The 13268-nt window shown below is 44.7% G+C and overlaps 1 protein-coding gene and 1 pseudogene across 1 annotated transcript in view; one reads left to right on the plus strand and one right to left on the minus strand.

Moving 5' to 3' along the window:
* The window catches only part of LOC147459646 (transducin family protein / WD-40 repeat family protein), a 133518-nt gene that overhangs the window by 104262 nt on the left and 15988 nt on the right, over nt 1-13268 (minus strand). Inside the window, exons 7-8 of the mRNA XM_086510859.1 lie at nt 9134-9309; nt 8788-8870 (exon numbers count right to left, since the gene is read on the minus strand). Of these exons, the coding sequence (XP_086366985.1) occupies nt 8788-8870; nt 9134-9309 (259 nt within the window). The remainder of the gene's footprint in view (nt 1-8787; nt 8871-9133; nt 9310-13268) is intronic.
* Nucleotides 9783-11171, plus strand: LOC147459647 (uncharacterized; annotated as a pseudogene).

Raw genomic sequence — 13268 nt, forward strand, 5'->3', positions numbered from 1 at the left:
TTTTTTGGGTTGGCAATGCTCCTACGCCTGATTGGTCGCCGGGTGAGGGCTTCAGGTGGATTCCCCCACGGACTCCATTACGTTATCTGGGTTGTCATGTAACAGACCTGGACACTCCAAGTCGAGATTCTACCGCGACACCACAAACTTCAAAACAGTTCACAGTTCACAATTGATTCGACACTGGCCCGGCGGAGTTCCGACCGGCCTAGAGACATTGGCCCCAAAGACTGGCGCCCCTTTCGATATTTCTTTTTTTATTAATCTGCAACTCAAAGTACAAGCGAGTGGTCGAGACTCACTCTCAGACTCTACGTCCAGATGCTCTGAGAAATGAGAGCCCAGGCAACTATTTTATAGATTTACAAGGGATGCTAAAAGCAGAGCCCAAAAGCTTCAAAATCAAAAGCCTTTTTGAAATAAAGCAAAAGAGGTTTCTCTCTCTCTCTCTCTCTCTCTCTCTCTCTCTCTCTCTCTCTCTCTCTCTCTCTCTCTCTCTCTCTCTCTCTCTCTCTCTCTCTCTCTCTCTCTCTCTCTCTCTCTCTCTCTCTCTCTCTGATTCTCTTGCATGGAATAAAGCAAGGCCACGCAAAAAGCTGCTAGGATTTTCCGTACAGTTGTTGCCGCAAAACGCGGGCGTCCGTACAGCATGCCACGTGTCAACAGCCCCACGATTTTCGGCATGTCCGTACGGTGTCTACCACGTCAGCATTCAGCAAGGCCAGGGATGGCTCTGTGTGTGTGCATTGGGCAGCCACAGCACCATTTTGTGACATACCCCCCTCTTGAAAGCATTGTAATCGCCCTCGATTACGCCTGCAAAACAGACAGAAGCCATAAATTGTCTTAACTGACACTGACTGTTAGTACCGACGCACTAGGAACACACATCTAGCACATGTACCAATCGGCAGTCACATTACATGACATCACAGGACATCACTTGACATCACATGACAAATCACATTCAACAATTCATTCGGATCTCAGACCATCATTTATAGGCAATGCAATTAGCAGTCGCATCTAGATCCAATTAGGACCTCATAGATGCCCGATTGACTAATCCCTATTGCAACCATGTCTATCGAGATCATTCAGACCAAAATGCTACAGTCATTTTGTATATCAGTTCGTGCACTTAAACAAGTCAATAACAAATCAGTATCATATTATCGGGAATTCCATTTCATAAAGTCATTCCAGCAAAATATTGTCAGCTCTCAGTAGCCCTAAAGCTCAAAGAGATATCAATGACTCTAGTATCAAAAATCGAGGCATCTCTTGACAAAGGAGCGGAGTAACTCCCCTCTTGTGCATACCCACTGCACTGGATTTCCGGCCAAGCTGAATTCGGGGTTCCAATTGGAATAGACTATGCTAAACCAAAAGCTTCAAGGTAAAGTTTCACAATCTGAGGAGTATCTGATAGGTCCTCCTCCTTCATCCACTTCGCATCCAATGCAGGATAGTTCTTGAATTTAACCAAGAACCGCCTTATCACTTTACCCTTAATCTTTCTGTCTTTATGTGCCAATATCTGTTCTGGAACAAGGATCTCCTCATTTTCTTCCACTTCGGGTTGCTGATCACGCTCCCCATCTCCGGGCACATCGCCTTTAAAAGGCCTCAGGAGATTCACATGAAAAGCATTGTGAATCCTCCAAGTTTCGGGCAGCTTGAGTCGGAAGGAGACATCATTTATCTTGTCGGAGATCTGGAAAGGTCCGTAGTATCGCATACTAAGCTTTGGAAAAAGCCTCTCCTTTTTCTTTTTCTTTCTCAGGCGTGCCTTCTCAAAACGTCAGAGCACCCAATCGTTCTCCTGCAATTTCAAATCACGATGATGGCAATCTACTTCCTTTTTCTATCTTTCTTGAGATTTCTGCAAAGCCTCGAGAACCTTGGCAAAAGCCATGTCCAAGTCGCGCGTGTACTCATCGACTTCAAAATCAAATATTTCGTGCTTTGGAAGGATGGAACCTTCGTAGCACCTTCAATAATCTCAAATGGTGCCTACCCCGTCGAAGAGTGTATCGTGTTATTCTAGGAAAATTCCACCAAAGGTAAATACTTTTCCCATTGAGTATTCTAATCCGAGATGTAAGACTTCAACAAATCTAGTACCACTGAATTGGCAATCTCAGATTGCCCGTCAGTCTCCGGGTGGAAGATGACGAGAAATGCAATCGCGTCTCAATGTTCTCCCGAATAGCCTTCCAAAACAAACTCGTAAATATGGGGTCCCTATCAGAGACAATCGTCTCAGGCATGCCATGTAATCTGAAGATCAGGGCCACAAACAGTCTCGCTAAGTGATCCAGCTTGATTGTTTTCTTCACTGGAATGAAATGAGCTTGCTTGCTAAACCTATCAATAACAGTCCAGATACCATCGTGACCACTCTGTGTTCTTGTGAGATCAAAAATGAAATCCATTGCAATGCTTTCCAAGGGGCGGGTGCGTATGGGTAAAGGCTGTAACAATCCCTGTGCTTTATGCCTGTCAAACTTGACCTTCCGGCATACAAAGCAAGTGCGCACAAACTCGTCCACATCCTTCTTGAGTGTCGGCCAAAAGAAGTATCTCTCTACCCCTTTCAAGGTGGTAGCAATGCCACGGTGACCCATAAAAGGTGGACAGTGGCATTCGGTCAGAACCTTTTCCCTCAACGGCTGTGTAACGCACAACATGGCTTTCCTCATCAAGTAGCCATCCCGAATGGAATATCCCGTTAGTGTCTCCCCATCCAGTAATTTGTGAAAATGTCTGCAAAATCTGTATTTCTGGCTTACTGATCGACCATACCCTCGAAGCTCCTATGATGTTTCGCGGAAAAGCCAGAACCAACGGCTTCCGAGACAAAGCATCTGCCACCAAATTCTTCTATCCCTGATCATGGATAATCTGGAAGTGAAACTGTGACAAGATGTTCGCCCACCGCATCTACTTTTCCGATAGCTGCTTCTGTGACAAGAAGTAGCGTAAACTTTCATGGTCTGTGAAGACAATAAAATCCGCACCGAGTAGGTAATGTCGTCACTCAGTAAGAGCATAGATAACTGCCAAAAGCTCCTTCTCATAAATCTGTGTTGTCAATTCCGGCCTTGAGAACAATCGGCTCTCGTAAGCAATGACATGCCCTTCTTGCATTAAGAATGCACCCAGACTACGACCACAAGCATCACAATATACTTCAAATGACTTCTGCAAGTCCGGCAAAGTCAAAACTGGTCCTGTAGTCAACTTTTCTTTCAAAGTCTGAAAGGCACTCACCTCTGTGGGTCCCCACGAGAAAGGGACTCCTTCCTGTGTCAAAATATGCAAAGGGGAAGCAACCTCTACAAACTTTCTAATGAACCGCCTGTACTACGAACACAAGCCCAAGAAGCTTCTAACTTCATGGAAATTCTTCAAATTGGGCCAATCATGGATAGTATCTATCTTGGCCGGGTCCATCTGCACTCCTGCTACTGACAAATATGTCCCAAAAAGTGTATCTCTGGTAGGAAAAAATCACTTTTCTTCGCATTAATCACCAACTTGTGATCTCGTAATGCCTGAAAGACCTGAAGCAGATGTTCTCAATGTTCTGCCTCACCCTTGGAGAAAACAATGATGTCGTCAAAGAAAGTGCCAACAAATAGTCTATACTCTCAAAAAGTCTTGTCCATCATCCGATTAAATGTCGCAGGAGCATTGCTTAAGCCAAAAGGCATCACCAAAAACTCAAATAACCTAAAAGTCGTTCGAAAGGCTGTCTTGTAGACGTCTCCTGGTGCGATTCGAATCTGATGATATCCGCTCTTCAAATCGATCCTGCTAAAGCACGAGGATCCCTGTAGTAGGTCAAGTATATCATCGATCCTAGGAATCGTAAATCTATTCTTGATGGTGATTTTGTTGAGAGCTCTATAATCGATGCACATTCTCCAAGACCTATCTTTCTTCAAAACCAACAACACTGGAGAGCAATACGGTGAAGTACTGGGCTGGACAAGACCCTTTTCCAAGAGGTCTTTCACTTAGTTCATAATCTCTTCGTTCTGGGCTCGGCTCACACGGTAAGGTGGCCGGTTCAGTGGTGTGATTCCGGATATCAGATCAATGGTATGATCCTCAAGACGAGCGGGTGGTAACTCACCTGGCAGGCCCTCTGAAAAGCAATCGGCATGAGTGTGGAGAAAATCTTGGCGTTCTTTATCAAGTTCAAACATATTTGTCATATTCTCATCATTCATTTCTCTCAAGAAGATCGAATAAACAAACAAACTGAATTTCATTAATTTTGAAATGGCCGAAGCCGATACAATAGGGACAGACTTGCCCTTAAGTTTCACATCAAGTACAATGGTTGTGCCCTTCTCTGCGGTCAAAGTCGCTTTTCTCGCCCGATAGCCGACAACGGCGTTGTTCTTGTGGTACCAAGGAATTCCCAAGAGGACATCACAACCTTCCAAAGGCATTATGTAGAAGTCCTCATGCCCCAAATACCCCTGACAATGCAACCGAAGTTTGTCAATGACAGGTGTAATGGCTACATCCCTGCCGGGTGCCGCTAGAACTGCCTGTGCTAGTGGACCCATCCGATCGGGTGTGATCTCCAGCCGCGCCGCCAATTCAGGTGAAATGAAGTTGGCCTTGGCTCCTCCATCAAAGAAAATCAGGGCTTCTTGGTCTTTCACTTTGCCCCAAGCTCGGCGGCAAAGTTTTGTACTCTCATCAATCGTGCTTGGGTCGGTACCCATGCAATCAGGAACCAGTCCTACTTTCATCTTGCCTTTTCGTCCACGTTCCTCAACTGCTTTCAAACCCTCTAGCATGTCTTCATCCTTGTCGTTTTGTTCTTTCGGTGCCTTCTTAGGGCACTTCGCGGAGATAAGCCCAATTTCCCCGCATCCGAAGCACTTCCCCTCTTTGATGTAAAGAGCTCTCTGGGAAAGAGTAACCTTGGGTCGTGCATCCTTTTCTTTCTTTTCTGGGTTACTCTTCTTCTTTCTACTTTCATTGTTCGAAGTCTGTTCATTCATTGGTGTCATGATTTCATCTGTGGGGTAGGTCAAACTGCCGTTTCGCATGACTCATCAATTCCTGAATGAAATCTGACTTTTGATCTCGGATCTCTGTAGGAAGACCCAAGGTAAACCGCTCAATCTGTTCTTTGAAGGAGATCTTCTTAAATGAAGAGACTGGTAGAAAAGAGCTCCAGAATCTCTCGCAATATGCATCTAAAGTATCCTTCTTAGTCATCCGAGGATGGTTCCAAGCAGTTCGTATGTCGCGTTCGTACTCTCGAGTCAACCAAGAAGAAATAAAAAGCCTTTTAAATTTCAGCCATTTAACTGGCGCTTTCCTGTTCAATAGAAGTGTGGATCACCAAGTTTGAGCATTTCCCCTGAATAGGAAGTAGCCCTCCGAATCTTGGAGTGCTCTGAGTAACGCCCTCCAGAGAAAGCTATGTCAAACTGTTGTATGAAGGCCAAAGCCTTCAAAGCATCTCGAACTAGAGAACATGTTAGATTTAATTGACTGTCCACCTTTGAACTCTTGGACTTTCTTGCTTTTATTTTCCAGAAAGTCATATTGGTTTGCTTTGTAAAAATTCTTCTCTACGCATAGAATCTGCAGCCATCGGAGTCCCAACTATCTGAAGACGAGTCCTCTGTAGAACCGTTCGAAACTGGGCGAGATTTAGACTTCTTTGCCTTTTGCTTGTCCTTTTGCTTTTTGCTTCTCTTTTTGCCTTTTCTGTCTTCTTTGCTCAAATCGGAAGAGCTAGAGGAACTCGAAGAAGAAGAAGAAGAAGAAAACTAGGTAATCTTTCAAACCGCACAAGCTTGTTCTGCTTTCTTGCCGAGGCAAAAGTAGAGTGACGACCCAAATATCCCGAGAACTCAATTCCTTTCTATTGCTTTTTGTCGTGCTTTTCTGCTTTGTTCTACGCGTCAAAAAGCTAAGAAATCTGTGCATCAACCACCTCTTCTAATTCCTGCTCAGTAAACATCCTTGGGGTAGGAGGTTTCTTGAGTTCTGGTTTGGAGCGTGGTTTTTGGTCTGTTGCCATTGTGCATACACCTCGTCGAAGGAGGTCTGAGTCATAAATTCTGCAAATTTCGGGTCCTTCGCAAAATTTATCATCTTTCTTGCGTTGTTGATCAGTTGTCGACGCTCCATCTCTTCAAGCTCCGCCGATCAGTCTGTGGGGCTGCCCCATGGCACAGCAAGTTTGGCTTTGGATTCTTCGGTTGATGCCAGCTCTTTCCACAGCTCGACAGTACACTTGAGGTGTTGCAGTCCGATCCACTCTCACGAGCCCTGCGCTCCATTTTGAGCTAGCCCCCACCAGCAAGATAATAGTGATCCAGGGGATCGACCTACACTCCAACTTGCCATAGAGCTTACCCCCCAAGAGTGGTGCAACGAGAGAGAGGTGTGTTGGGAGCTCGTCTGTAGCCTGACACTCGTTCATTTGGCGGGCCCACTGCTTCTGCATCTTCGAGGCTCACCTTGTCCCACCGGTAGAGACTATTCGTGACTTTTGGTTGGAGCTGATTCACACTCTCAAGGGTAGTTCGAGAGACTCCATGGCAACTCCGACCGCAGGCAGCGGGAGCGCAAAGAGGCTTTCCTGCGACTCTGGCGCCTAGGGCCTTTCTTCACCATGGTCCAAGGTGTGCCCAGATGGCACTCTTGGCCACCTAAGTGGCTTTTTCCTCCTCCCATTTTGTGAATTAGCCTCCATTGTACATATTGTTTACTCACTCCCCTTGTTTTTGATGTAGCCTTCTCTAGTAGAGGTGGTTTGTAGCCCTATGGGCAGTTTTATCAACTATTGGAAGAATCTTTTTCTCGAAAAAAAAAAAATTATATATATATATATATATATATATATATATATATATATCAAAAGGCGCGCCAGTGGGGCCAGTGCTCTCTTGGGGTAGAACTCCACCAATCCCCGTCTCTCGTGTCTTGTATCTCTTTCAATACAATTGCTATTTGAAGTGCTTAAAGTTATTCAGTCTGTTCTTTTCCGTTGGCACGTGGTGTCCGTCCCATTTTACATTTGATAGGCATAACTCCTCCGTGTAACGACAAAGTACGTACATCGCATCATCATAACTCAAACTTTCGGCATGTGCTTGAGTTCGGGCATATTGGAGTACCCGAGAAACAACTGCTTATCCATTGCAATCACTTTGTCTTCTTGCACCTACCAAGTGTAATTTTGGTGCATGAAGCTTTCCATCTTTATGGCATCAATTGGGCTATGAAGAACACAAAGATTGTATTGTAAACAAGTCCCTCTCAATGGGAGAAGTTATGATACAAAGGAGGGGGGAACCAGCTCCAAGTAAATCCGGTCCTCTCTCTCTCTCTTTTTCAAGTTATTTGCATGCCAAGCTAACAAGTTATGTTGTTTCTTGTTATAGACTCCAGCCAAGCACTTTCTTTTTGTTCCTGAGGAATCTCCTTAATGAAACTCTCTCTTTTGTTCATATAAGTCCGCTACAGTTAATGAAACTAGCTTATTTCCGGCACAATTTGCAACTCTGATTGTATTTGATTGTAAGTGTGAGCATTCAGAACAGTTGTAACTGCTAGAGTTCATCAATAAAATAAAGAAATACCGCCAGAGGCACCTAGTTGAGGGTCCAATGCTTCTGCAGGGATGTGCAGACGTGCTGTGCAAACTGGCTAATCTAGACGACGACGTGAAGAAGATGATAAACATGACCCAACAGCTACTACTGAGTGGCACTCCGCCACTGTGTCTCTTGTCTGAAGACTATTTGCAAGTTCAGTTTGCTGTTTTTCAGGTCAGTTCAGAGTTGTTCCAAGATTTTTACTGCCTTGTGAGGTGACTTGCTGGGTTTAGACTTGGGAGTCAGGACATTGTAAGTGCTTCAGGGATGAGAACAGAAATGCGCATCCGTCTCAATACACGCTACCTGTAAGCAACCCTTCTTGGTGATGATAAGGTACCAAGAATCTTTTAAGTAAAAGCTCTAGAGGAGGAACTCCCTGCACTGACATAAATTGGGGTAGTCCAAGTGCCCATGCAAACTTGTCGGCAACGTGTCCCACCAATTTTCGTAGCTTGCAAGTTGCCATAGAGCAAAACTTTGGCTGACATTCTTGACAAGGCAACAATGGGTGAATGCCCGAGAACACACCAATCATTAATCTTATCATTCAAGGCCAGCAAAAACATAATATCTCACAATTGCCAGTAAAGAACCTTGTGAATTACAGCTACTGCTTGCAAGCTGCCAGTGAAACATTGTGCCCATAAAACAATTCTATAGCCTCTAATAATGTGAGCAGTTTTCAACATCCACATAGTACAGTGTATCACAATATTCCATAACCACCCACAAGCGCATGTCCTTTACGCAAGGAGCTGAAGGACCCTGAGAAATATCCTGCCCATTTGGCTTGCCGTATGAAAAAATTCGGATGCTTTATGGAGCTTTTCACCAAGGCCTCCCGTGTGTCAGCTTCTGATCAGACCCTCTTAAGGGTAGAGATCAATCCCTTGCAATTAGTCAAGGAAGAAAAACAAACAGACATTGACCATTCCCCACACACAACATGCACGCACACACCACATGCTTACAAACAGACCAACACATACGCACATATATGTTTCTTCAAATATACAAACACATGCAAAGACAGACATAACAAGAATTAAATCTATAAATCATTGAACACAATGAGTCAATGTCACGTTTAAATGAAAAATGCAACCTTCAAAAGAAAAGTTGTGCAAAACCTAACTACCTCATGAAAGCTGGAGGAGCACTGTGGCCGCTCCGAAAACGCAGCAATCGAGCTTCCCCATCATTACTATCAAAGATCCACATCTATCAAACCAAAAAGAAAAAAATAGACTGCTCCATTCAATAGTTGTGGGCAAACCATTACTACAACTTTGGCAGAAAAAAATGTGTAATAAAAGAGACAAGCTCTCAGTATTTGCCGCCATTTACACAATTTCACACTTGTGTCATACACAACAAGCTGTTAATGAGGTGGAAAGTGATGTGGCAGTACATGTACAAAAAAGGGGGGGGGGGGGGGGGGGGGGGGGGGGGGGGGGGGAGAAAAGATAAAGTTTGAAACCTACTTTAATGGAATTATCTGCTGCTGCACTAAGTAGCACAGGCTCATTGGAAAGGAAATACAGAGCACAAACTGCAGATTCATGAGCATCTTTTATAACACCCTGTAGCTTCTGCTTCTCCAAATTCCATATGCTTATGACACCTGAGGAGCCTCCAGCTGCCAAGATGGGCTGCCCATCTGCACATGATAGCATAGTCTAAGCGCTTTTGCCATTAGGTATGTGCCAAATAGAGTAATAAAATCTCTCTCTCTCTCTCTCTCTCTCTCTCTCTCTCTCTCTCTCTCTCTCTCTCTGTGTGTGTGTTTATAGGGTTTTTCCACCACTTTTTTGCTGTTTTTTAGGGTTTTGAAACTTTTTTTTCATTGTTTTCTGGATTTCGTCACTGTTTTTTACTGTTTTTAAGGGTTTTGAAACTTTCTTTTTTGCTGTTTTTAGGGTTTTGTCACTGTTTTTTAGGGTTTTGAAACTGTTTTTTGCTGTTTTCAAGGGTTTTGCCTGACTCCCCAGAGGGAGTGCAGCACCATTTGGATGCCTTACGTGTGTTTCCTTCCGGAGGATAGTGGATTTTCTGTCAACCTTGGTAAAACCAAGGTTATGGTGTTTAACACCACACCACAGTGGGTCAAGAGGTCAGCTCCTACATTTACCTATGGGCAGGAGATTGTGGAGTATACATATGCATATACTTATCTGGGGGTAGTTTGTAGTGGGCCAGTTTTTTCGCTGAGAAGAGCAGCAGACACTAGATTAACCAAAGCCTATGCACCCTTGGGCAGACTTGAGAGCATGTGTTCATAGGTTCAGTTTCAGGAACCTCGGACCAAACTTTGGCTTTTTGATACTTTGCTGACCTCAGCTATGATGTATGGGGTGCAGATTTGGGGCCCCTCAGTTGGTTGTCACGACAGAGCTGGCAGCACTAATCGATGGAAAGGGATGGAGAGGCCCTTGGTATCTATGATTTCCCGGATGATCAGAGCCAAGGCCTCAGTACCTCATGAGATTATTAGAGCAGAGCTAGTTGCCGCTACGGTGGTGATTGAGGCACTTACTAGATCAGTCTCTTTCATACATAGCTTGTGGGACCTTCCCAGAAACAGATATGCCCGCTTTGCTCTCAAGCCTTCCTGGCAGTTTGCCTTACAGGGAGACACGGCCTCCTGGTATGGATAGATGACTTCTTGGTTCCAGATGCATGGTTTTAGCATGGACAGACTGCCTCCCTTCCAGTACTCTTTGGAGGCCCTCTCTCTCACTGTGACACGGCCAGAGATTACTAGACTTATCCGCCAAGACTTGATTCAAATGGACACCAGGAGGACTTGGATAGAGCCTACTCAAGAGTTGGGCACGAAGATGGCTTTTTACAAAGAACATTTTCTCCAACTCACAGCAGATGGCTTTGAAGTCAAGCCCAACTATATGGATACACATTTATCATATGGGGTGCGATGTAGATACGCACATCCTCACACCAGCTTGAGATTGAGACTGGCAGACATAAAGGAGTTCCGGTTGAGGCCAAGGTATGTCGTGTATGCCATAGCGAGCCAAAGATAAAATTGCATTACATATGTCATTGCTCCGGATACTTTGAGATTCGCACGCGATTCCATTACTTATTCAGGGAGGGTTTTGGACCACTTTCCAGAGTTATGGGATATCAAGATCAGAGATGCTTGGGTCTGTTCTTGCTTGAGCTGAGGAGACATAGAGATTGCTTGTTGAGGCGACCAAAGAGACAGACTTAGCGGCAGGTTACAGACTATTTCACGCCAACCATTACCACTAGACAATTAGACAAACAGTTCTGCAGCAGAGTTCATATCCCACTTCCACTAGAGGCACATTGATTGACCGTGTGATGGACCTAGGGAGATCCAGGCGTCCACGATTACAAAGGGCATCCCAGCACAGACGAAGATTACAGAGGAGGATTCGGATTATTTTGGCGAGCCATGCACGATACCCAGTCACGTTTTTGACCATGTAGGACATCGAGGAGATTCGATATCGACCGATGTTGGATTTATTCTGAGCTGGAGGATTATCCCCTTCTTAGTAGCTTAAGTTTCTTGCATCCCTCATTATTTTGTACCTTTGTATTGACTAGAGAGTCTCTAGTCTTTCCCCTTTCACTTTCACTCCAACATTTTGTTTAGGATGTTAAGTCTTTCTTTCAGCACACGGACTTTGTATTAGATTCACCAGTTTGCAACTTGTTGGTCTCATAGGTCATTTTGGCCTTTTGTAGACGTCAATATATCATATCATATCATATCTCACATGGGAAGCATCGGAGAAGTACCAATGGCTTCCCCCACGTGTAAGAAGACGCATCCCTCGCCGACCGCCCACAAAGCCTCTTTCATGCGGGCAGGGAAAAGGATGTCGGCAATAGAGAAGGAAATGAGAGAATGGAGAAATGAAGTGGAAGAGTGGAGGAAGGAGAGGAGCACCATTCTTCAAAGATGGACTCAAAAAAGAGATGGCATGCGTAGGAGGATCGCTTCGCTAGAGGAGAAAGCGGTCATCCAAGCTTCCATCATCCGAAATCTACAAGGTGTGTCACAAGACGGGCACCACGTGCCAATAGAAAAGATCAGACTAAACAGACTTTTAGCACTTCATTAACATTTGAACTGAGAGAGAGAGAGAGAGAGAGAGAGAGAGAGAGAGAGAGAGACAACATGCGACACGGAGTGGCGGAATTCCACCCCAAAGAGTATTGGCCCCAAACCTTGGCGCCCCTTTCGGTATTTCTTTATATTGCATCAACACAGTACAAGCCGATACTCCAGACTATGCACCTTCTCCAGGAAGCATGCCAAAGAATGAGCCCTAACCTCATATTTAAAGGCCCTTGGCCTGAAAAGCAGTTACAGTAAAAAGCCTTTAAAACTCAAAAGCTTATGGTCCAAAAGCAAAGCCAAAAGCTGTCAGCGCAACTTACGGAAATCCGTACAGCATACCACGTCATCGGCCAGCGCAAAACATGGAAATCTGTACAACCTGCCACGTCATCATGCCAACGCAATTTTTAAAAATCTGCCACATCATCAATTTTTGCGTGTGTGCGGCTCCTGCTTTATTTTAATCCTTTGTCACTTGAGGCCCCATCGGACGGGGTCCCCATAAGTTGGGAGAACTTCTTCTGTTACTTGTTCTTCTTAGGGTTTAGGCCCCTCGGCCGGCATCTGTAAGTTGGCTCCATTCTTTAGGCTTTGACACGTCAGCAGTTTGTTACATCTCCCCTTCTTGAAAGAGAGTAATCGTCCGCGATTACAGCATATCTGCAAAACAACTCGAGTTAGCTCAAAAATTTCCGAGGGAGATTCCGAGGGACAATCGGTTTGCTTTTTTTATTAAGGAGTTAGCTTCTCCTCTCTGCTCTTTTGATCAAGGAGTTAGCTTCTCCTTTCAGCTATTTTGATCAAGGAGTTAGCTTCTCCTTTCTGCTCTTTTGATCAAGGAGTTAGCTTCTCCTTTCGTCCAGATCGAAACTCTTGATATTCCGGCGTAGTAAAATTAGCCATCACACCCAGACCGTTTGATGCACTAAAATTACATACCCAGGCAATCTCATCCAATTAGGAATATTCAGTAGTTGGCACATCACAATGCAACACAAATGCTCACATATGCATGTTACAAGACATAGAAACATAAAGTCGCCGATGAACACTCCTCCCGCATAACCTAACAAGGTCCAGGCCGGGAGATATTCAACGACTCCCTCATCACTCTTCTCGCATAACCTAAAAAGGTCCGGGCCGGGAGATATAGAGGCCTTTTACAACCAAACACCCCCAAACCGCAGCCTGCATCGTTTGGAGGTGCTGAGAGTAACCACTGCTCAGACTTCTTAATACTCCTCCCACATAACCATCCATGTCCAGGCCGGGAGTCACAACAATTATTTTACAAGCATACAACCAAACGCTCCCCAAGCATCGGCCTGCGTCGTTCGGAGGTTTTCTAGCATACAATGAAACGCTTCCCAAGCATCGGCCTGCGTCGTTCCGAGGTTCAAACAATACCAAAACACTATTTCTCACTTCTCCACTTGGGAGTAAAATCACGAATATTGAAACCAGTATCAGACCAGTATCAAACCAAAGTCAAACAATTCAAA

Source organism: Adiantum capillus-veneris, chromosome 4, assembly GCF_014529385.1.
Source record: "Adiantum capillus-veneris isolate H3 chromosome 4, ASM1452938v2, whole genome shotgun sequence".
Taxonomy (NCBI): Eukaryota; Viridiplantae; Streptophyta; class Polypodiopsida; order Polypodiales; family Pteridaceae; genus Adiantum; species Adiantum capillus-veneris.